The 26,777-nt window shown below is 34.4% G+C and overlaps 1 protein-coding gene across 2 annotated transcripts in view; it reads right to left on the reverse strand.

Moving 5' to 3' along the window:
* Window positions 1-18,483, reverse strand: part of LOC131164577 (peptidyl-prolyl cis-trans isomerase FKBP12) — a 28,331-nt gene extending 9,848 nt beyond the window's left edge. Inside the window, exons 1-5 of one of the 2 annotated variants that reach the window (XM_058121871.1) lie at window positions 18,097-18,483; window positions 17,780-17,943; window positions 16,704-16,737; window positions 16,532-16,593; window positions 8,522-8,574 (exon numbers count right to left, since the gene is read on the reverse strand). In XM_058121871.1, the coding sequence (XP_057977854.1) occupies window positions 8,522-8,574; window positions 16,532-16,593; window positions 16,704-16,737; window positions 17,780-17,867 (237 nt within the window). In that variant the 5' untranslated portion in view covers window positions 17,868-17,943; window positions 18,097-18,483. The remainder of the gene's footprint in view (window positions 1-8,521; window positions 8,575-16,531; window positions 16,594-16,703; window positions 16,738-17,779; window positions 17,944-18,096) is intronic. The other variant, XM_058121870.1, reaches the window with a different exon arrangement.
* Window positions 18,484-26,777: the final 8,294 nt, after the last annotated feature.

The raw sequence follows: 26,777 nt of genomic DNA on the forward strand, positions 1-26,777 counted from the left end.
CACTTAATTGAAAAGGGATTCAAAGCGTGGAAACAACATCTTACAAGAATGCAACATAAAGTTGCATACTATAGACCCATCTTGGTCCCCCCCCCCCCCTTTTTTCCTGAACCCCACATGCGAGAGTTTTATACACTAGATTGCCCTTTTATTAACTTATAATTCCACTCTTTTTAAAATTCCTAAATAAGGAATCTTGATTATCATCAAATTCCCAAAAAAAGAAAAAAAAATCAATTTTTGTTTTTATTTTTCCATTTTTCTTTTTATTTTTTGATTTTTAAGATGATTTGAAGTGCACAATTGCCACGATATCAAAAATTAACCATCCTAGTTTAATGTTGTGTTAATTTTGACATTATATCAAAATATGTATTGAACTAAAAGAAAAAGATTTTGTAATGTAATGTAATATATGCAATGTCATTTAAAAATGTTTTGCCAATGAAAGAGAGAAGCACTAGTCCGGCGCAATAAATGAAAGAACTTGACGATAAGCTCTTTGTAATTACCATCCCTATCCTTAGCATATTAAAAAACAAAAAAAATCAGTACCATCTTCACGGCATCACCAAAAACTCCCTCAAGTCTCCTATATAACAGCTTAGTCAACAATTTATTTAAGACTAGTAATCAAATTAATTAACCTAAAGTTTTTCACCTTACAACAATAATTTTCCATAGGAATGAGAGCAGTAAAGTAGAACTCACCCAACCGCTCCCAACCACCCCATCAATGAACGACATAACAAACCCGATAATGTCTTCCTTAATCACCTCCCAAAAAAGAAATAATAGAACCATCAACACCTCCCAAAAAGGAAATAATAGAACTATCTAAACCAAAAGCCTTATTTTTCTCCATCTCTAATCCTACCTCGCTGACCTATTGTGTCGGACACCCCACTTGTGTCAAATACCAATAAAACAACTATTGCTAGTGAATATATAACCAAACTAAAGCAATGCAGAAACTTATAATCAAAGACAACAATAAAGAACAACACAAGAATTTACGAGGTTCGGTAAAGAATTACCTATGTCCTTGAGCACCAACAATCAATCCACTATTTCCAGAAAATTACAACTCGGGAAAATTTCAAATTACCAATACTAATTAAAAATACCCTAAAGTACAAATACTATTTGAAATTCTACAAAATGTGAGATATATTTACAAATGGTGAGGGAAGCTCCTTATATACCCTCAAACTAAAGGCTTAAAAAATACCTTCCCACCGATATAGGACTAAAAACCAACAAATCTCCACCTTGACAATAAATTCAACAAATTTTTCAGTCACAAGCATTCTCTGGAGTTCCACATTATCGGTGCCTATCAAAAGTATTCAAACTTGCAGGATATTTATTAAGTCCAAATAATGTTTGAACTTGATTGTTGTCACAAGTACATTAGAAATAAACATGATCATTGTGTTTATTTTTGTAGACTAGAAAATGAATCTTTTATATATTTACTCTTGTATGTTGATGATATATTGATAGCTTCAAAAAATAGAGAAAAAATTAACAAACTGAAAGATTAGTTAAATAAAGAATTCGAGATGAAAGATCTTGGTGGAGCAAAGAAAATACTTGGCATTGAGATATGCAGAGACAGAGTGAGAGTGAGAGTTATTTTGACTCAGAAACAATATTTGAAGCAAGTCTAAGCAGTCAAAACCAGTTAGCACTCTGCTTGCTCCTCACTTCAAACTTAGTGCATCTTTATCTTCTAATTCAGATGAGGAACGTAAGTATATATCACAAGTTCCTTATGCGAGTGCAGTTGGTAGTCTGATGTATGTAATGGTTTGTACAAGACCTGATATTTCACAAGTTATTAGTATAGTGAGCAGGTATATGCATGATCTGGGTAAAGGATATTGGTAAGCTGTGAAATAGATTTTACGATACATTATGAATACTATTGATGTTGGTATAGTATTTGGAAAAATAATATTATTGATCAACATGTTGTTGGATATGTGCATTCTGATTTTGCAGGTGAACTGGATAAACGTTGATCAACTACTGGATATGTATTTACATTTGCTAATGGTCCAGTGAGTTGGAGTTCTACCTTACAGTCTACTATTGATCTATCTACGACAGAAGCTAGAGTGCATGACAGCTTCAGAGGCTGTTAAGGAAGCTATTTGGTTGCATGGTTTACTTGAAAATTTGGAAGTTGTTCAAAAGTACATTACTGTGTTCTGTGATAGCCAAAGTGCTATTCATTTGGCAAAGAACCAAGTTTACCATGCATGAACGAAGCACATCAACGTTCAATTTCACACCCTACAACCAAATAGCCATTTTAACAGCCTCTAAAAGTTGTCATTAATTTGCTTCTGTCGTAGACAAAGCAATAGTAGACTGTAAGATAGACCTCCAACTCACTGGACCATTAGCAAATGTATATACATCTCCAGTAGTTGATCAACGTTTATCCAATTCACCTGTAAAATCAGAATCCACATATCCAACAACATGTTGATCAATAGTATTATTTTTATCAAATTCTACAGCAACATCAATAGTATTCTTAAATGTATCGTAAAATCCATTTCACAGCTTGCCAAAATCCTTTACCCGGATCATGCATATACCTACTCACCATACTAACAGCTTGTGAAATATCACGTCTTGTACAAACTATAGCATACATCAGACTACCAACTGCACTCGCATAAAGAACTTATGACATATACTTACATTCCTCATCTGAATTAGGAGATAAAGATGCACTAAGTTAGAAGTGAGGAGCAAGCAGAGTGCTAACTGGTTTTGACTGCTCAGACATTCCAAAACTTTGTACTACCTTCTTCAAATATTGTTTCTAAGTCAAAAATAACTCTCTCCCTCACTCTGTCTCTGCATATCTCCATGCCAAGTATCTTCTTTGCTCCACCAAGATCTTTCATCTCAAACTCTTTATTTAACTAACCTTTCAGTTTGTTGATTTCTTCCCTGTTCTTTGAATCTATCAATATATCATCAACATACAAGAGTAAATATAATGATCATGTTTTATTCTAATGTACTTGTGATCAATCATAAACAGATGAAATCATTTGTACCATTGTCTTAGAGATTGTTTTAAACCATACAACGATTTTCCCAGTTGTTTGCATACCCAATTTTCTTTTCCAGCAACCTTAAATCCATCTACCTAAGTCATAGATTTCCTTTTCCAAATCACTATGTAAAAATGCAATTTTTACATCGAGCGGAACTAGTTCAAGATCAAATTGTGCTACCAAAGCCAACAAAATTCAAATGGAAGAATGTTTAACTGGAGAAAATACCTCACTAAAATCAATACCTTCCTTCTGTGTGTAGCCCTTAGCTACCAATCTATCTTTGAAGTGAACATTATTTGCATATGGAAATCTTTCTTTCTTTGCATAAACTCGTTTTCAACCAATTGCTTTCAACTTTGGGTAGCTGGGCTAGCTCCCAAGTCTAATTCTTATGAAGAGACTGAATTTCTTCATTCAACGCTCTTTTCCATTTTTTATTTTTTTTTATTCAGAGTTCCTCACTGCTTCCTTGAAAGTGTGAACATTATCATCCACAACTGGAAGTGCATATGGCCACCATGTCAGTATACTGAGCAGGATTTTGAATTTTTCTTCTTGGCCTCTGAGAAACAATTGATTATTGTTGCTGTGGAAATTCTTGGATTAATATTTCCTTTTCTTGTACTGTTCTCCACTATAACTGGAGAGTTACATGCCTCATTTCTCACTAGGTCTCCCAAAATTGTTTCAACCACCACCTGTCGTTGAGTACCACTGATCTTTTCTTCAACTGGTAACTCCTTACGTATTGTTTTCTTTATCATCACAAATTCATCAAAAGTCAATTCCCTGCTTAGAATCATTCATTTCATCTCTAAGCACCAAAAACGGTATCCTTTGACTCCTACACTAACCTCTAAGAATATTGTTTTCTTGACTCTTGGATCCAACTTAGATTCTTTAACATGATAATAAGTAACAGTACCAAATACATGCAAAGAATCATAATCATTAGTAGGTTTTTTAGACAATACATCATAGGGTGTTTTTCCCCCAGTCGCAGATAACGGTTGACGGTTGATGAGATGACATGCATATCTAATAGCCTCGGCCCAAAACCCTTTGTCCACCCCAACATTAAATAACATACATCGAACTTTCTCCAGCAAAGTCTGATTCATACACTCTGCCACCCCATTATGTTGTAGTGTATTTCTAACTCTAAAGTGTCAAGCAATACATTCATCTTGACATACCTTCATAAATGGATCACTTGTGTATTCACCACCATTATCTGATTTGAGTCATTTGATCTTTCTGCCAGTTTGAGTTTCAACCAATTTTTTCCACTTTAAGGAAAATATCACACTTCATTTTTATTTTTCATAGCATATACCCAAACTTTTCTAGAAAAATCATCAAAAGTGACAAAGTAATGCATACCATCCAATGAAACAATTTTGATAGGCCCCCATACATCTGTGTGGATGTAGTCTAAAATACCTTCAGTCTGGTGGGTTGCAGTGCCAAATTTCACTCGTCTATTTTCCCATAATACAATGTTCACAAAATTCAAGCTTACATACCTTTGCACCCTTGAATAAGCCTCGTTTAACAAATTGTTGCAAAGATTTTTTTCACCCGCATATGTCATAACCTAGTTGTATCTGAACCTGCATGTTTCTCAGAAACAACAATTGCTAAGTCAATAATTGTACTACCTTGAAAATGATACAAGTTATTTTTCCTATTTACAAGTATTATCATTTCTCATAAAAATAACCTCACCATCTAATTTTTCAAAATTAGAAAATAATTCCCTATTGAGACACATGTGATAGGAACAATCAGAATCCAAAATCCACTCATCATAGTAATGTGTCGAAAATGTTCCAATAAAAGAAAATTTTGACTCACTTACATCACGCTTGGCTACATAGGCATTAGAAGGTGCTTTGTCCTTATTCTTTTCCTGCAATTTAGGGCAATCTTTCCTTCCAATGTCCTTTCTCATGACAAAAGATGCATTCATTTTTAGCAGGTCTCCCTCGAGATTTACTCCTCTTTCTAGGTTTATGACTCTGAGGATGTCCCTTTATTGTCAGTGCTTCTGCTTATGTTTCCTTATGGACCCTCTGACCTTTCTTTGTGCATTCAATATTAATCAATGTAGTACAAACAATATCAAAAGCAATTTTATCCTTCCCATACAATAAAGTGGTAGTGAGATATTCATAATCATCGGGAAGATAATTCGGTAACAATAAGGCCTTATCCTCATCTTTGACCTTTTCATCCAAATTCAACAAATCAGCCAAAATTTTATTGAAAGCATTTGTCATTTATAGAAATACCTAGTTAATACAAAAAGCAAAACAATTTCTTTTTCAAAGAGAGCCAATTTTCTAGACTCTTGGTCATAAATGTATCTTCCAATGTCTTCCACAATTTCTTTATAGATATCTTCCCCATAGCATAATATTTTAATTTTTAGCGAGATACAAATGAATTGTACCACATGTCTGACAGTTGATCTTTTCCCAATCTTTGTTGCTCATGTCCTCTGGTTTATCACCAAAAGTAACATCTAATTCCTATTGGTACAGGATGTCCATCACCTCGCATTGCCACGTACCAAAATAATTGGTACCATCAAATTTCTCCACCTCAAACCAAGCATTAACTATCGTCTTTAAAGATAACAACAAAGTTGTTGGGGTTGGAGTTCGTATGGGCAGAGTTTCTCCTACTGCTGCAGGCGTAATTTCAATCATCTTCCAAAACTATATATCCAATAGCAAACCAACAGGAACGAAAGGCCTAGGATAAATAGTTCCGCACTTATCCCAACCGTCTACTCTATATATCCTATGAAATTCCACTTTGATCAGGCCGATCTACAGGGAGTAACTAAACCTCAATGGTCTCTGAGTACTCGCTTAGACAAGATCTCTCTAGGCATCAAAAAATGAAATCAAGGATCCTAACAGAGAAATTTCGTATCGACACTATTCAACTTAGGTCTAATACCAATTTTTTGTGTCGAGCAGCCCACTTGTGTCAAACACCAATACTACAACTATTACTATTGAATATATAACCAAACTAAAGCAATGCAGAAACTAATAATCAAATACAACAACAAAGAACAACACAAGAATTTACAAGGTTCGGTAAAAAATTACCTACATCCTCGGACGCCGATGTTCAATTCACTATTTCCAAAAAATTACAACTTGGGCAAATTTTAGATTACCAATATTAATTAGAAATACCTTAAAGTACAAATACTATTTGTTACTTTACAAAATGGGAGGTATATTTACAAATGGTGAGAGAAACTCCTTATATACCCTCAAACTAAAGGCTTAAAAAAAACCTTCCCATTAAAAAACAACATGACCTCCTTTACATCAAAAGGCCTCACTAACCAAACAGCCTTATCACCCAAATGGGATTATGGGACTCCAATCAAGACATTCAATCATCAACCTATCCTGAACCTTCTCTCTCTGCATACAATTTTTGTAAAAACCAGTTATCTCCTCACCAATCTGCCTAGGATCTCTCACAATGGCACAAGAGTCTTAAGTCTACATCCTTCAGAAAAATTTCTTCTTTGCCCTATTAACCACCTAGAACAATCTAGAATTGAAATTCCCCTCCCCTCGACCAATTTTGCCTCAAATTAATTTCCTACCTCATAAAAACCTCCTCCAAATTGTTACTAAAACCAAGTGTTTTAGCCCTATGATCATCAGGAAAAAAGTTGAGGAAGTAATGGAATCAAGGCAGGAATGAAATTACTTTTGAAATACAATCACTATTGAATTGACCGTAGCACAGTTTTGATTTCTTTCCAACATTTGATATTATTTAATGGCTACAATAATGGAATGAAAAATAAGTCATTTTTTTTATAAATACCTGTAATGCATAATTATTTAAGTTTGTAATTATTATTTTTTATTTTAAATAGTGATTTTTTTTATTGTTGTTTTTTTTATTATTATTCTTAATAATTATTATCCTTAAAAATAAATATTATTATTATTTCTGCCTTTGTTATTATTGCTGTCATTATTAGTTTTATAGTAGTAAATATTAGTGTTTTCGTAATTATTATTAGATATTATTTTTATAATTCGAGTAATAATAGTACTATTATTTGTTGTTGTTTTTTTTTATTATTATTTTTTTTATAAGTGATTATTATTAGTATAATTATTATATTTTACTGCTGTTATTATTATTTTTAATTATTTTTATAATAATTATTCTCCTTAAAATAATTATTATATTATTTTTGCATTTTTTTAAATATTTTTATTGTTGATAGTATCATTTTATTATAATAAAAATTATCATTAGTTATTATTATTTTTTAATTATCATTATCATTAAATTAATTATTATTTCGTCCTTCTCTATTTAAATAATAATAAATATTATTGTCATTGCAATTATTATTAGTTGTTACTATTTTTATTATAATAGTAACGGTAATTAGCATTATTGGTCTTTTATTATTATTAATATTGTTATCATTGCTATTATTATTTGTATAACAAAAAATATTATTGTTATTGTAATTATTATTAGTTATTATTTCTATTATAATAATTAGGGAAAAAGACACTGGCCTCCCCTTGAGGTTCGGAAAAAAGACAAGGACGTCCCCTAAGGTTTCAAAAATCCCAAGGACCTCCCCCGACCAGAGATTTTTGAAACCTCTAGGAAGGTCCTTGTTTTTTCGTCAATATCAGGAGAGGCCAGTGTCTTTTGCCTTAATAATAATTACTATTATTACTATTTGTTATTTTTATAATATTTTTTATTATAAAATGAGTTTGATTCTATGGAATGAAGATGGATTCCGAAAATCAAAGGTAAGAATATGATTCTATTCCTAAAATTTGATTCTATTCTAGGGTTGATTTTGCAAAACAAATTGGGTTAAAACTTGGCCATCTCTTTTACATCTCAAAAGTCTCCTTATTCCAAATTTTCGGGGTTTCTTTTACAAACTTAATACTCTTTCATGAATTTGAAGCCATCTTGGCCCCGTATCTTAAAGTCATCCCATCAACTCCTAATGTCAGCCTCAAAAAAAAATTTGGATAGAAATGGGTAAGCACAAAATCTAATAAGTATGGATTGGTATGGTCCCGCTTAACTAGATTAGAGACTAGTACCACCTGACATTGCTTAGAATTAGGCCTGGGCAAAAACCCCTACAACAACATTAAAACACATTTGTGTGGATGGTCATTCTTAATCGAGTTAGCGCCAAAATCTGCTGCAGATTAAAAGACCTCATATGGCCATTCCTAAAAATGTATGTGTCATGGAGGATCAGTAACTTTTCCCTTGGACCTATAGTATCAAATATTCTAACTCTCGAGTCTCGACTGCTGAAGCATCAGAAATAACATGATTGAAGTCTAAAATACTTAAAGTAGTATGGTATTGAAACCAAAAAGAGTGAGCTTTACCCGGAGACGAGCAACTTCTCCCACTTGCATTCCCATCACACCTTCATCCCATCCTGCAAAATGGTTGAACAACATGAATGTTGGTTCAAATAAGAATAATGCCCTACTAAGTTGTGTACATGTTGTCAGAAAAGTGATGTGCAATCATGGGTATCCCAAAGAAGAAACATCTTTTAATCGACATAAACAGTAATTATCTTCTGAGTACAAGCTGTCATTAATATAGGGATTAAGCAGACTGACAATAGTATGAAGAGTGTCCAAACTCAATTTGTTAAGATGTATTATATTTCAGAATCTGAAACAAGGTATTCAATTATTAATTTCTATTCCGATTGCAGAAAAACTCTTTGGCAAAATCAGATGTATAAAAAAAAACAGGTGCAGCCAAGTGGACAGCAAACATGGATCTTGAATAACCCTTTTTTCCTAGATAACAAAAAATTTCAAATTTTATTGAAAACTAAACACAAGTACAGCAGATACGAGGATAAAACACCCTCCAAAATTCATCTAACTACAACAACACCGCCCTCCAATCCCTTTGATGGATTGGACAATGACATCACCCCAAATATCCCAAATGCATGTCCCTGGAAAGAAGCAAAAATTAACTTTATCCCACAACAAAGAAGGAGAAATAAAATTCTCACAATCCTCTCAAGTCAAAGTGTCCAAAAGATGGCATAAAGTGCACAAGTCCATAAAGCCCACCCTCTTCTACTTATCCAAAAAGTCACTAGCAAGAAATCCTACACACTTTGACATCCACGCTTCACCAAAACAATAGAAAAGAACATTCCAAATTGTCTTGCCAGTTGCCACCCAGGACTCAAGAAAAGAGTGTGCATGAGTCTCATTGGACTCGAGGCACAACATACATATATCAATGCTGAGTTACCTGTACCAAGTCATTGGTATTATAATATTAATCCTGTCATAGATCGGGGTCAGATGAAAGTGGGATCTTAAAAGGAACCTAGGCCTTAAATGACATGGTAGGAGAGATTGAAGCTTTCCAAAAATGAATAAGAAAGACTTTTAGAAGAAAAGGAAACTGAAGAATCCACTAGCCAACCCGAAAATCTCCCTTTTATTGAGGAACAAAAGAATCAAAACACTCAATAAAGAGGTAAGCTCATCAGCCTCTCTTTCATTAAGACTCCTAAAGAAGTGGAAGTCCATAGAAAAACCCCTTTTGGAGGGGAAAAAAAAAAGTAGCAGTTGGTGCATTATGAACAGCAGATAATCTAAACAGACGAGGCATCAACAACTCCAATGAAACCCCTCCCAGCCAACAACCCCCCCCCCCCCACCCAAACATCCTCCCAAAATCGAATCCTATTTCCACTTCACTTTGAACCGAGTAAGTGAAAAGAACATGAAAAACACACATGCATGCATGAATGGGGGCACAAAAGGAGATGGGGGGTTGTGGCCAGGATTAGTTCTGCCATGCTTCAAATTAGAGTTCGAAATCTGCAAAATTTGCATGAGTTCAGGTTGGATTACATCTGTGCAATCCAAGCTGTGCACGAAAATGTACAAAAATACATACTCAAACAGAAAGTATCAAAATCCTAAACTAGTTTGATTGCATTGATCTAGTGCAGGATGCCAGGATCTACATCCAAACCCTCTCAAACTAAGTGAACCCTCCAGCCCTAATTTGAAGCTCTTATCTCTTATTTAGTACAAGTCTTTGACAAGTCCATTCATTTCATTGGTCCTTCCTTGCATGGGAAAGGAGCCTGCTTTTTGTTAACAACTACAGTCCATATTTCCTTTGATGATTCTTGCTTTGAACCTTTCTATTCAAAGGAGGAATCTAGACAGTTGATTTGGCATTGGAATCTCTATGGTCAGCTTCCTGGAGTTGGTTAACAGTTCCCCTGATGAATCCTTTGGTATATAAGAAGGTTGAGATGGGGAGATCCACTTTTACCTTTGTTATTTCATGATGGTTATGGAACTGCTGGAAATACTGTTGAAGTCTGGGCTGATGTCAATTTTTTGTGTAGTTCCTATTATTGGTGTGAGTCTACAGATAAGACATTTGTTGTTTGCAGATGCTATGTAAAGGAAGGAAGACCAGCCGTATTTTTACATTGTGTCCTGCTTTACTTTTTTGAAGCTGTTGCTAATCTTAGAATAAATTTGGGTAAGACTGTAAGAGAATAGTGGTGGCCAAGGGAAGTGGATGATTTAAACTTCTCTGGTTTGCAGGTACAGAGGGCTTCTGTTGAGATGGCACATAAGTCCAAAAGGATTAGGAATGGAATCATTTGGAGAATGGAGACTTAAGTCAGCATATTGGAAGCATATGTTTTAGTGGACGGGTGGTCGATTGACCTTCTTGATAAAGAGCACACTGTCCACTCTTCCTACTCATTTTTTTGTCTTTGTTGCCTATCCCTATTCTTTGACACAGTTGGCTACTTGGATACAGGTGGATTGGATAATCATAGAAAATTAGCTCAAGTCGGATCTAGTTTGCTCTACCGTGCAGATAGTGATTTGGGTTCGCAAAAGATGATCCCATTTAATAAGGCTTACTGAGAAAATGGTTGTAAAGGTTTGGCATATGAAAAAGAAATTTGAGTGTAGAATAATTGGGAACAAGTATTGCAAGGATAGTATACATTGGTATGCTAAGGCCTAAGGTGTGCAATGGATGGTTTGAAGTCCACCTTTGAAAATTATTTGTCAGGAATGGGGCAGATTTTTTGACTTCATTTGGTTCAGCGTAAAGAGGGTAATGCAGTAAAACTATGGGATGTCAAGACTTGAGTGGAAATAATCCTTCCTATTATAGCATGATCATCCCCATCCTTACATTCCAACCAATATCATGGAAGAAGACCCCTCTACGACGGAATCCATTTATGCGTTATGCTAAATAGTGAGGATCATGCACACTTATTGCTTCACTGTTTGTGGTTTGATGCTTACTGAGTAAGCCTTTTTGTTCATTGATAGAGTGGTGGATTTGTTCAGAGTCTTTGGAGAATTTTTTCTCCATCAATTTGTCAGCTTTGGGAAACAAACGAAGGCGAAGGTTTTGTGGCAGTGTGCTGCTCTGCAGCTATTTGGGTTACCTAATTGGAGAGGAATGATGGGATTTTTGTGGTTGTGCTTCATCACTATATCTTATTTGGAACAGTATTAGTTTTTGGCATCATTTTGGGTGTTCAATATTGGATGTTTTGATAGAATGTCCTTAACTGATATTCAGCAGGATTGATTGGCATTTTAGCTTACTTCTTTGTTTTCCTGTATGTTGTAGTTTTTGTTTTTTCCCCTTCTTTTGTAATACGAAAATTTTCTCATCCTCTTCGTACATTTTCTTCTCTATTAATGAATTTCTTCTTTTTTCTATCAAAATAAACAAATAAAGATGAAAGGAAATTGAATTAGTTGGAGTTACTGATTGTGAATATGTTACCAGAAAGATTGTATACCTTTCCCATCATAACTAATCGAACATTTTTATTTTTAACTCTCTTTGGCCCTTTTTCTTCTTAATTTTTTCACAATCCAAACTAATTTCTTGCAGTCCAGGGGAGAGCAGGTCAATGGCTAACCCATCTTGTCCAGAATATCCTAAACTTTTTTATCCTTCTCATTCAACTCCTCAATCAAGACAGGTGCGTGTATAAGGCCATCGCCTTTTAAAAACATCCTCATTTTCCTTGTTTAGCTTACCTTGGTTCACATCCAAGCCAACCCCTTCATCCTTAAATAAGGGTACTCCTAAATCAAGTGCACTAATAACTGACACACGGGATATGTTATCTGAGGAAGTACAGACTGCAAATAAACAGAGCATCAATATCATTTAATAATAAAACCTTCACAAAAATCAAAAACATTGTCAAAAACTCACAATCCTCATCCAAGTCAATCCCTTCATCCTTAAATAAGGATACTCCTAAATCAACTGTGTGAATCACTGATACATGGGATACATCATCTGAGGACTTCCGTATAGCAACCAAACTGAGCATCAATATCATCCAATAATAAACCGTGACAACAATCAAAAACATTGTCAAAAACTCACTTTCCTCACCCAAAATTTTGCCATGTTTATTACCCCTTTACTGGATCTCCAACCTTGCAACCCATATCCACAGAAGCACTCCATGTATAAATCAGACACTCCATAAATGTGAAACTACCATCATTATTCCTCTTTAAGTGCCTTCTCCATTTGTTACAAAAATGTGCTGCGCCTCAGCACCTGACTGCAATGCTCTCATTCAAAACACCTGCATGTCAGACCCTACTGAAAGAACCTGCCTGTCAGTTTTACCCACCAGCCTCCCTGAGCAGTCAAATTTCCGACCTGATCTAGCTTCAGGGAACCCAGCTTCTCAGGTGCCTAATCATTGCCAGAGGGGAAGCCTCTTGAATGAAGGAAGACTGCAACCCTTCTGGCCTTCACTCATTTAGAGTGGAGAGTCCAAGGATCAAATTTTTTAACTCGAATGCATTCTCCTTGCTGTTCAGGCTGTGTCATGGTCAAAGTTGAATATGGAGAATTGTTTGATTAGTTCAGCTTAGAGAAAAATGAAAAGACAGGACTTTGTTGATATCTTGGAAGTAGTTTGGTTATTTTCCCACGATTTTTTGAGACTTACCTCTTGAGGAAATTTTAAAATGAAAAAACAAAATGTGGGAACTGCCAAGTATCAAAATTTTTGAGAAGTTAGCAGGCTGAAATGATCAGCTGCTCTCCAAAAGGGGTTGTCAATGATCAGAAGCACTTTATCTAACTTTCAGTTTATATCTCAGGGGTCTTGGTGATAACATTCTCAAATACCTACAGTCAGATCAGGTATAGTGACACTCACACATCAAATGGGTGGAGTCGGAGTTTTGGATTTACATTCTTATGAATAAGGCTCTTCTTTTCTACCAAAGTAAAAAAGGCTCTTCTTTTCTATAGAAAAGAAAAATAGGGATCTTCTTAGGAAATGGTACACCCAAGAAAAGTCTAATTTACGAAGATCGATAGTTGGTGAAATATATGGAAAAGCCATGATTGGTAGAAGGTGGGTGCTATTAGAAGTCCCTTACAGCAAGGGCAAGCGACAAACTCATCAGTAAAGGGTGGGAAGAGTTTTTAAAGGGTGTTTATTTTGAATTGAGGATAGCCAATTTTTTTTTTATTAAACAATAATGTGGTGGTTGCTTGGCCCATGACTACATGAGCAGTTGTAGAGAGAGTGAAATCAAATTTGATAAGGTTTGAGCTTCCAAAGAAACTTTAGAGAGGCTGAAATGCAGTGCTACTTGAACACGATGAAGGTTCCCTATGACAAAGAAGAAGGAAAAGTGGTAGGCAAAATTAGATGGACACAAGCAAATAATGGAAGTTTCTGAGTCTCAGTGAAGTCTTATTACACTGGTTCAGCAAATGATGGGGGAACAGGTGCTACAACAAGGTAAATTGGAAATGAAAGTTCCAACCAAGTTGATTTTTTTAAAGAGAGCATTTTGGAAAAGGATTCTACCAGTAAATAATCTTGTGACAGTTAATAGGTGTTATTTTGCATCGAGGAAAGTGAAACAGTTAATTGCCTTTTGTTGCATTGAGTTTAGATGAAAGATATGTGGAGTTCAGTTTATGCTGCAGTAGGAATCCATTGGTTGGGGTGGTGATTGGCAAGGCTGGATATAAATTGCAGGATTGGAGGAGCTCTAGAAGCATGGCAAGACATAAGAATCTTCAGGGTGTCATTTCACAACCTTTTTTCTGGATTGTCTGCAGATAGGGGATCGCTAGAGCTTTTGAAGGCATGAAACCTCCAGTGTAAAATCTGAAAGGGATGCGGTTAGATTTTTAGTACTTTCGGCACAATAGTTCTTCTTGTAACAATTTTAGTTTCCTCGCTGTTTTTGTAGATTATTCTATTGAGCTCACTGATTGGCTGTATGGCTTCTTCATGCTTCCATGAACCCCCTAGAGTCCTTCTAGTTTACAAATAAAAACAGAATCCAGGGAACAGCCATTAAAGATGCAATCATTGTTTTCCAAGCAGATTCCTCAAAAGTAAAGCAAAGACAAAACAGTTCCACAACCTGATGGCATACTTCTTTCTTTCTTTTCTTTTCTTCTTCTCTTTTTTTCTTTTTTTTTTTTTCTTTTGGATAAACAACCTGATGGCAAACTTATCCATTGCAAACCTTGGAAACAAGTAATCATACCCAATTTTCACCAAAGAAATCAGACAAATTGGTTGCAAACTCCAAGCAACAGAGCTAAAATGATCGAGGTGCGTCATAACTGTAGTCATTTTTATAAACTAAAATTCTATTTCCCTAATTATTACATATTGGAAACACAAATCTTCTTCTGCTTTTCCAACCCATTAAAAGTCATTCCTTCCAGCATAAGATTTTACCATCTTGCTGATTGTCCTTGTGTTCAATATCATAAGCACTGATAATCCTCTGCATGATAAACATAAACACATGCAAATTTTCTTTGTGATACCTATGCATGCATGTGGATGCTAGCCGCAACAGCCATCTATTTAATTACGTTTTTTATGCATTGAAGCTAAATATCTAAATTCTATGAAAAGTGTTATTTAAAATTTGAAGAAAAAAAACACATACAACACAGAACACATGCACATGGAGAGTTGAACATGTTTCAATACCAAATATCCACGCTAACTTTACAGCAGAACCATCAACCAAGATAACAATGAAAAATAAAATAAAATAAAATAAAATAAAAAAGCAACTAAATCCATCAATATGTATATAATTTTCTTACATTAGAACAAAGCATAGAAATAAATATACAAGTAAATAAATATATCAAAGAACAATATCATAATGAAAGTCTAGCTGTTGAGCACATGTTATGCCTGCACAAGCATCACACGTTATTTAATCTCAAAATTTTTAGGAAGTTCTGTGATTATGAACATATCATAATGAAAGACTAGCAGTTGATCATTATTTAATCTCAAAATCCTTAAATTGTTTTCTAATTATGAGTAGTTTTAAGTGGTTACAAATGTTAGTGGGTCATTTTAAACAGTTAAATATTTATTTTTTTTAAAAAAATTCTTTTAATTTTGAATTACTCATGTACCCCTCTCTTGAATATTTAGTTTTGAGTGGTTTTGCAGGACTTCTTATTATGACCAAAAAGGACATGTTAAAACTGCCGAAGTCTTTTTAATTAATAGTATAGGTGATGAGGCAAAACAAGCATCACAAGCAATCAAAATTTGCAGTCCATTTCATTGTAGAAAAGAGGGAAGAGAAGAAAAACTTATAGGAGAACAAAAGAGAAAACAAAACAAACTAATTTCTTTCCTCTGTCTGGTTCAACAAGGTGAAACAAAAGTTTAGCCCGCCCCATCACAAGCAATCAAAATTTACAGTCCATTTCATTGTAGAAAAGAGGGAAGAGAAGAAAAACTTATAGGAGAACAAAAGAGAAAACAAAACAAACTAATTTCTTTCCTCTGTCTGGTTCAACAAGGTGAAACAAAAGATTAGCGCCCTCCCCCCCCCCCCAAAAACCACAAAGCCCACTTCTTTAGTTTGTCTATCAGCACTCATGTCTTTTTAAGCAGTTTCTCTCCATTTCTCCATTTATCCCCTTATTCTGATTTGGGAGAGCAAGTGTGGCCTTTTTTCCTCCCTCCCCTCCCCCTCTTCTCACAAATGCTTTCTCTTCTCTCTATCTTATGTGAACCAAATGAGAGAAATGGGGAGGAATCCATTTCTTTTCTCTTATCTCCAATTGTCTAACCAAATAGTATGTAGGCATAACAAGTTCTTCTTCCGACCTGACAAACTAACTTCTAGATAAGAAAGAAAAAATCATGCAAGGAAGTGATCTATAGGCCAAAGACGGCCAATCTACACTGAAAAAAAAAAAATTTACAGAAGGCCAGGACTTTTTGCATAGCCTGTGGTAATTCAGGAAATAAACATGATCATGGAATACTGGACACTTGTAAGATAACAGTAGTCTACCTTTGATAACAGAACCTTTTCCAATTTTAAAGCTAAAAGGCTTCTGCCCAGGATCCTTTGTGCTAAAACAAAGCAAAATGCAGAAGTTGAGTCAGCAAAGCCCAAGTACAACCCAATATCCCTTTGAATAAACCAAAGAATAAATGCTAAGAAATAGAAATACAATCCTCACCTCCAGAACTTTTGGGAAAGATCACCATTTTTCCCTGCCAAAAAAAAGGGGAAGATAGAACATCAAAAGACAGCACAAATAACAAAAAATAAAATGCAAAATGAGCCATGGCCATATCCCAAAATTGGCAGAAACTTTGGAGCATTTACCAACAAGCAAAGACTCCTATTAAAATCATGCGCTCTTCTATTTATCAAGTACATCAAGTTCGTCTTTATTTTAATCTCAAGGGATACCCATATGCTTCAGTTGGACTAAAATTTTGCACAACTCTTTTGAAGGACACAATTGGAGCAGGTATTTTATTCAATCAGACAATCTCCCTTTGAAATTATTTTTTTCCCAAATCTCCTCAGCAATGCCAAAATATTAGATACCCACCAATTAAGAGCTCCTAGAAGGTGGAACAAAAAGCTTCAAAAAGGTAAAAAAAGGCACGAAGCATAGAACGTGGGTGAGATGCTCCGAGTTCTGCTCAATCAAGAATTTCTGTTGTATTTCATTTGGCACAGGTAGATCATGACTAAAAACATTCAAAACCATGGAACATTATAAGGTACGACTCTTAAATATCAATCACACATCATAAATCTTAATTAAACCCTAGTCCAAACCCCCGTGTCAGAAATATTCTATCTTAAATCAAATAAAATACTACTATATTGCCATTATCGCTCGACACACTAAACACATCCGAAGAATAATTAAAAGCAACTGATCTTAACAATCAAATCAGGATTTCTTTTTCCCTTCACTTCTTCACAGCCAACCACCCTCCAACCCTATTCTCTCATTTAAGAATAAATGATAATCACTATATTTGTAGTTACACGTGCAACAGATCACATTCGTATGCACAATCGCAGAAAAAATAAAGGAAGAAAGATGGATCCAAGACAATATTCGCATCAATTTTCAACAGAAAATAACAAACGAACAGTGCCCACAAAATTCAAAGAATTTGAAGAAAACCCATATAGTTAAAGAGTACGCAAATCACTGCAATTAAGTTCAAAAACGAAACAGCGAGATCGGTAGTATTGAGAGAGAGAGAGAGAGAGAGAGAGAGAGATGACCGTAGCCAGTGCAGTGGACGGTGACATCCTGATTAGCGACAGGTTTGGGACCTGTTCCTGGCCTCAAAACTTCCTTCTCCACTCCCATCTTTTCGCTGCTGCTTCGATTCTCTGCTTCGTCGGCAGCTCCGCACTACCCTCTTTATATGGTCTCTGCCGCGGCTCTAGGAGAAATTATTAGGTAGAATTGTCTACACATTATCTATGGACTACGCCAATTAAAACTTGAGAACACATGCAATAAATGCCACATAAGCAAATCTTTTACATTTAATTCTTAATTTTTTCAAAACCCTACAGCGTTTCTACGGTTCTACCTTCTCCCTCTCCTTCACTACTGTTCGCTCCCTGTTACAGCAGCAACGGCGGCCCCACCTCTGGGAGCCGCCAATCACGCCAGCAGCGGCGAAAATCCCAGCAGCAGCAACACCCAATAATAGTTGTCGTCTCATTCAAAAGGCACGGTAGCCCCACCTCCGGCAGCCGCCCATCACACCTCAACCGGCGGCAGCACCAACAGCAGCGGCGGCAATCCCAGTGCAGCAAGATCCAATAATAGTTGTCGTTTCCTTCTTCAAAATGTAAATCTCAATTTTCCCAAATCTCAATTCTCCATGGTTGTACTGCTTCTCCGTTTTGAATTTTTAACTAACATATACATTAATAGAAGCACCAATAGCGGCGGCGATACTAGCAACGGTGGCAACATATACATATAAGAGCGGCGGCAACATATAATTACAAAAATTGGTATGTTTAATAGATAATTATTGTACTCATTATTTTTTAGTAAATGGGTTATTTAATAAATTAGTGTAGTAAAAACTATAAAAATGGGTTGTTTGATTTGAAAATGATTATTTTTTAAATAAAATAATTATTTTTGAAATATTATTCTTTGTCTATTATACACACTAAGTATAAATTTTATATATATATATATATATATATATATAAAATAAATGGGATGTTTAAAATAAAGCAACTAATTATAGGAATAAAAAGGAAATAGATTTTAACAAGAAAATTTGAAAATAATTATTCAAATTATTTTATGGACTTTAAAAAAATTAAATTGTTATTTGCTTTTTGATGATAATACATTTTCTGTTTTGAGTCATAACTCTAAGAGAAATTATAAAATTAAAATTTCATAGAATTAGAAATTATTTATTAAAATTTAAATTATGATGTTTAACTTCTTCTTCTTCTTCTTCTTCTTCTTTTTAAAAAAAAAATTATAATTTTAAACTTGTCTATGTATCGTAATCAATTAGATTAATTTTTTCTAGATCAGTTAACAAATAGGAACGATGGTACATATTTTTGCTCAAAACACTAAATCCTACAATATAAGTTTTAATTCAACAATTTTCATATAACATGGTTTAATAGTAAAAGTGGAGCATTATCACATTATAATTTTATTTATGTATACTTCATTTGTTGTTAAAATAGTGGTGACTTTCATTTATAGGATGTCTATTTCCCATCACATTGTATGTTTCTTTGTTTTTCTATTTTTTTATTAATTATTATTTCCACTGCTAAACTCTCTCTCAGACACACGGGGGCACACATAATATAAATATATTACTATGAAGATAACACCATGATTTTTTTATTGTGCAGGCAAAGCTACTTTAGAGGGACTTCATTTGTCCATGAAACTCTCGGCCCATTCAAAAACCTCAAGGAGTTATAAGACGGTGATATCTAATGTTGATCATTTCAATAATTAAAATTACAAGCAGCTTTTGAATCCTTTGCAAATCATTTGGAAATGTACTTCCAAATACACTCAAAGAAAAAACCAAAATCTCAAAGAAGTAAACTAATCTTGAAAACCTATACTTTCTCTTCACCAACAACACCAAACAAATAGCGGAATCCAATCACATCCATTTTTCTTCACTCGTAGGTATTAGGCAAACCCATTGACATAAAACTCCAAGAAGGACCAACATTTGAAGTAGACGAATCTTACAACATATTTATTTAAGAATATATATAAATTATAATTTTAATTGCAAAAAAAAAATATTTAAAAATTACAACTAATTTAATAGAAAGTTACTTGAGTCAATTGACTTGTTGGTTATAACATTTGCTCCATCCAAGTTAATATCCTAAAAACATTTTCATTGTACAACATCATATTAGACATTAGACAAGTTGCATATGATAAACTAACATAATAAATTTTATTAATATAAACCAACTAATAGCAAACTTACTTTATAGAAGTTAGGGTTAGAAGGGAGAAGAAATGAGAAAAGATGGGAGTTTGGATCAACAACAACATGTATTTCTAAGGGAGCTTATTTCTTGGGTTTTTTTATTTGTCTACAAAAGAAACAAATCTTCGTTATGGGCAAAGAATAATTTATTCTTAATAAAGAATAATTGAAATACTCAAATTTCTTTCTCTTTTAGACATTTTCTTCCTTTCGCTTCTCAAAGTATCCTTTAAGCCTAGCATTGGAAAGTCCTTTAGGTCACATGCAAGGAGGATCTTGTACTTGAACCTCATCTACTTCTTGCTCTTCACAAGCATAATCATCAACTTCATGCTCTTCCATTACCATTATATGTTGCTTACTAGACTTCGCTAACCATGCATGAATGCAACATCAATTCCACAAAAACCATCCTCACATATTTTCTAATTTCTTCATGATCTTGATATTTCATAACTAGGTTATATGCAAATTGTATCATATGATTACGAAAATCAACTTCAGCCTCAATGTCACCTTCAACATTGCCTTGTTGTGAGGATTTGCATTTGATGTAACCATACATCCTCTTCCTTGCATCTTTTGTCTAACGCTTGAGAATGTATTTTTTAGGAATTTTTGTTATATTCTTTACACAAAATATTTTTAATACAATTGAACGAAGAATGCTCATCGACTCAATTTTTTTACAACTACAATCAATCTCCAAAGCTTCAACATCAAAATGGATGGTTCACACTCGTGAACTCCCTCCTTCTATCATTGCTTCAAAAGTGTAATGTTTGGCATAATAAGAAACCCCTTCAAAAGTGGTTGTCCCAACTCCATCAAGATACTCTTTTTCAAGTATCATGTACATATTATGTGTATAAACCTTTGAAGCATGATTTAAGATGCCACTATTTTTTTTTTACACGTGAAGCCACACTTGGGGTGCAACGTAAGTCCTTATCACCTTCATTAGAACGCAAACCCTTCACTAAATTCTAAAATGCAAGAACAAACTTTGTAATGAAAGTTGTTTTATTAGCAGTTCCATTCAAAACATTATTAGTGCTCTCACTTCTTTGAGAAGATTTGATCCCAAGAGTGAAATGATCTTTAGTGCACCACTTCTAACGAAGCTTATACGAATCAGCAAGTCGACCATTAGTTTTGGGTTTTCGAACCATAGTCATCATTTTATCCCATGTTTCCTGCAATTCCATTTCCAATTCACAACCTTGGAGGCATCTATTAAATAAATGACTAAATTCATGCTTACCATTAAGACTTCAAAGGTATAAGGGTACATTCTTTGAATTATGCTATAAACAGAGGCAATGACATGTATTAGGAAATACCTCTTCAATTCCCCTTGCCATTTGAAATGACCTGCTAATAAAATAAAATGTTTTTCCCTAGTTTTTAAATTCAATCATTTACCTCAACAACGGAAGGTCAATCATATAAAATAAATCCACACATAATATAATACCAGAGTATCACATCAACCCACAATATACAATCAACACTGTTCTCTCGAAGTTACCCTTATTGATACTAAGGGTTTACAAAAAACATGTCACCCAAAAATAATACTCACTCTCCAAAAGGGTAGTACAACAACCCCACTACCTACGAGCTTACTCCGCTCGCCTAACTGGTTCACCTGAAAAATAATTCAATACTGGGATGAGCCAACGCTCAGTAAGACGAAACATGCTATTACTAGTGTGTGACTATTGAGTTATATTTTTATATAAATAATCTGATTTAAAAATAATATCATGAATAACTGAAATTATAAATGCTGGTATAAATAACATATATTAGACTATATAAATTTACTTTTCATAATACTACTACTATTTCTGAAAAATCACTTTTCATAATACTACTACTATTTCTGAAAAATCTACTTATGATAGTTGAGAAAATTTCCTTGGATGGTTGTATGTCATGATTTAACCCCTCATAACAGGGTTGTGCGGTCCGAAGGCAGGACCTATCCTGGCTGGCCTATCAGGGTAAGTCAACTGAACTCTGACAGTCTGATCAGTCCCCTCAATCCATATCTGATGGAGAGCCTGTCCCGACATGGGCACGATCGACCTCATACCACTTACTATCTAAGTAAAGTGGTTACACTCTGAATTGAATATCTGTAGGTACGGTACCGTGCTCTACTGTCTGATCCATCAGGGTCTGATACTATATAGGTAACTGATAATTGTAATATACTGTTTTTATTATGGTTTCTAAAATAACCATAACCCTATAGAATTTATCTGAAATTCTAAATAAACTGACTGAAAATATGTTTTCTGTATAACTGAACTACTGTCTGAATATCTGTATATTGGGGCATTATGGTACTGATAAACATGCTATTCTAGAATTACTGAAAATGCATATTTATGAGTATACTATACACTGAAAAATTCGTCATTCTATAAACATGCAAATATCATGGTATTTTTGTTAATAACTATAAACATAGTATTTACCAATTCTATAAATATAGTACCGTTCTATTATCAACTCAAGCCACACAAATAAATATTAATATTATCAGGTTCTGGAAACTATAAATATATATATAATTTGAATAATAATTTGATAACAACCTATATTTTGTACTGAAATCATAATGAAGTTTCCTAGCATAGCATGTTCCCCTTACCTGACTACTGGAAATCCCCTACTGAATATCTGTCCAATACCCGTAGGGTTTCCTACTTAACACCCTGAAAACAACATTCGCTAGAACAAAATATCATTATTTCTTTGTCTCCATCATTTCCTACAACTACCAAAATGCCAAAAACTAAATAAAAGGTCTTACCCTGATTCTGGGAAGAAATTCAACTCGATCCCACTGACGATCCGCCCCGATAAACTTGGAGAGAACTTTGCCAGAAGTGTCGTGGTGGTCTCAGATCGTCGATCCAACGACTAACGGGGTTGGAATAAAAAAGAGATGGAGGGGAGACCGTAGGAGAAAGAGAGAGAGAGAGAGAGGAAGTTTTCCATCGAATTTTTGCAATTACACCAAGTTTAGGGCTATTTATACTGCGGCCTTCGTCAACGAGTCACTTCATCTCATTGAAGAGTCTAATAGGAAATTCGTCGATGAACTCTCCCCTCGTCGACGGAATTTAGAATCTCCCAAAACATTCTCTCAGTATCTTCTCGTCGACAAAACATGCCCTCGTCAACGAGACCCTCTTGTATCCTTGTCGACGAATCCCCTGTGTTCGTTGACGAGGCCATGAGAAAATTCCTTAGGTTATTACTGCCTCCTTCTGTTTCTATTTCCATTCCCCCCCCCCCTCTTTATTATTTAAATAACATTATTTTTCGGGTCATTACACCATGGCTTGATCTTGATTGGTGAATATAGTCTTCGATGGGCGATTGACCATTGACTCCAAAAATGTCTTGAAAAGCCATACAAAAGATGTAGTTGTCTCATGGAGAATGAATGCGCATCCAAACATAATATTTTCCCAATGATGATTGACCCCAACAAATGTTGCACACACACCAAATTGTATCTATTTAGTCTGGTAATGTTGTGTACGTCAAATACCACAACATGACCAAAACCATCATAATCATTTCTTGATCTTCCATCTTTCCAAAAAAAATTTGTCATTCGATTTTCTTGATCAACTTGTACATCTCAATAAAACATGCCTTCTTCCCTAGCTCTATGCTTGAAATGACTAACCAAAGTTTGCCCATCTCTAGCCTCAATCATCATCATCTTTTGTTTGTTAACATAGTTGTAACAAACTAATTTGGTATAACCTACATTCTCAACACCGCCAACTCCACTAGCGACATAAGCATAGGCATCTACTATTCTTATTCCAACATTCACCATTGAATCTATAACAACAACTTTGACAATTGGAAGTGATTGTTCGCACCTTAACAAATGTTTGTCTTTAGGCCTTGCAAACTCATGATTGTGTTCAATAACAAAGTGAATAACTTTCCATTGGTCATTCTTACTTTGAAACGGATCATTACTCCACATCTAGTTCTAGTTTCTGGTCTATTATAATTTGCATCATTAGGATTTGTTTTTATCCTTGAAACCCTCTTTAGAACCATAATAATCTTGGGTGAGAAGATTTTTTGACTTGGCAAAATAAGAATGTTTTCCTTTTTACACGCTAAAGCCAAGACGGAGTGCATGATTTTTGTATAAATTGAATGCTTCTTCCTCATTGCCCACAATTTGGCCAAGCAAATCATCATCACTTTCCTTCTCATACCTTACAACATTCTCAACATGCAAATCCCTTTTTATGTCACTTTCATATTTATCAACATTTTCATATCTACTTCCAACATAAATGACTTCATCATCAATGCATTTAGAAGGTGTTCCAATATTTTTCTTCATTTACAATGACAAATAAGATACTACAAAAACAAAATTTCCTAATTGAATCAATAATTAAAAAATAAATATATAAAAAATTATTAAATATCCAAAAGCTCCTAACCAATTTATTATCATCATAAAACAAATAACATTTAATTTTTTCAAAGTTCATAGAATAAATAGACAAAGAATAATTATTTTCATATTTTATGATTCCTTTTTTTGTCTTCTTATAACTAGTTGCTTTATTTTAAACAACTCATTTACTATATACATACAAACATACGTATATACATACATTTATATATATATATATATATATATATATGTTGACTTTTTGAGTTCGATCCCTATTTTGATGCTGATAAAACACAAGTATCTCATGTGTGCATTCAGTGTTTTGGAATAGGTTCATAATTCAGCACACACATGAGGTAAAGGATATGAAAGCCTGGAGGAATATAAAGATCATATTTTCCGACGTATTCCATGAAGACTAAAGAGCAAAAGACGAAGACGTTCATTTTAATTTGTATATGCATTTAATTTTTATATCTTGGTCTGTAATAACGCATGCATCTGCATGATATGTCTTATATGCTCAGTTGGCCATATTTTGACCATAGGGAACCGAATGACCTTAGGGCACCCGATGCCGGTTTTTTAGGGTTATTTCTCAAAGGCCTTAGACTGACCTTAGGAACCTAAATATTGCATAAAAATGTCCCTCATAGTCTTGAAAATAAACATCATATAATTAGGGACAACATTATAAAGAGAAAAAGGCCAAAAATGCCCAAATTGGCATGTTCGGTCAACCGAGGAACTCAGTTAGTCGACCGACCAAATATATACAAGCAAGCTCTGGTCGACCGAACCTCCCTGGGTCAATAAGTTGACCACTCGGTTGACCGACCAAGTTTATATGGGCAACGCCCTGGTTGACCGAACCCCCGTGTAGGAAATGCTAACCGCCTAGTCGACCGAATTTCATAGTTCAAATTGACGCAATCGACTAAATCGCGTGGATTTGGAAAATTGCCCTTGAACCCTGCAAGTCTGGTGTCCTTTCAGTTCAAATTTCTCCCGATCGACCGAACTCAGCAACTTGGTCAACTGAACCTTAAGTTTGGTCGACCGGTGCTCTTGGGTTGGCGAGAATTATCGAGGTTAAAACGCAGTTCAAATTTATTAACCTCAATTAAACTTTTTCTAAAATGACTAATATGTCCCTAACGTTCAAATTTTCTAAAAAATCTATAAATACCCCCTCCATAACTCAGATTAGCAACTTTGATTAACTCCAAATTTCTCTCTAATCCTTTGTTAATCAAAGTTCCCCCAAACCATTTTTATTACAAAAAATTCTTCTTTGGGGCAAAATGTTTCAAACTAAACTCTCCAACTCTCTTTCCATCCATTTATTTCAAAATCATTTTGTGAGAGAGTATATTTGTTTTGGACAATCATATTTGTATTCACATGTTATACTCTCACATACTATTTATTTTTGAAAATCATTTTTGAGAATATAGCTTGGGTTTCTCCCGATTATTTCCGCGATAAATATTTTTCAGGAAAAATTATTTATTGCACAAACATTTTCTTGGACTTAAAATTCTAAATTCTCCAAACGCTTTTATTTGCAAAAATCTTTGTTGGAGAACATATTTCTCACTTATATATATTCATATATATATTATTTGTGCAAAAATTATTAAAAGAGCAAATGAGCATATTTCATATCATATTAGAGTGTATGTATTTTGAGCTGTATTGTGTACATTTCTGCTTGTATTTTAGAAGCATTATTATATGTACAAAAATATTTTTATTGAAACGGTTGGGTTCAAGCCGGAATTGAACTGGGGAGTCTCAGCCCTGTAAATGAGACTGGTTCGGTTCAACCCAAAAATTGAACTAGGGAGTCTCAGCCCCATAAGTGAGACTAATTTGGCTCAGCCTAGTAATTAAGTTGGGATTTTTCCCCCGTAAGGAGAGGATGTAAATGATTTTTGAGCTGAATGTCACTATCCATTACTTTTGTAATGATTTTATTTTCTGATGGATAGTTTTTATATTATTTGATATATTGATTGAACTACCTGATTGCATGCTTAGTCTAGAATGTCTCTTGCATGGCAGATGTAATTGATGAGAATTCCATGCTAGTAGTGGATATAGGTTTTCGCATGCCTTTAACTTAATGGTATCTGCATGATGTAGATTATTTTATATTGCTTGCTTGAATCTATCAAGTTTCAAGTACATGGAAAAATGGGAAAAAGTACAATTTATAGACAAAATGCTGCCAAAATTTCGGTAGAATTTTTTCCAAAAATAAAATCATGTATTTGGATAATAAGTTAACGCATTC

This window comes from Malania oleifera, chromosome 9 (genome assembly GCF_029873635.1).
Source record: "Malania oleifera isolate guangnan ecotype guangnan chromosome 9, ASM2987363v1, whole genome shotgun sequence".
NCBI classification, from domain to species: Eukaryota; Viridiplantae; Streptophyta; class Magnoliopsida; order Santalales; family Ximeniaceae; genus Malania; species Malania oleifera.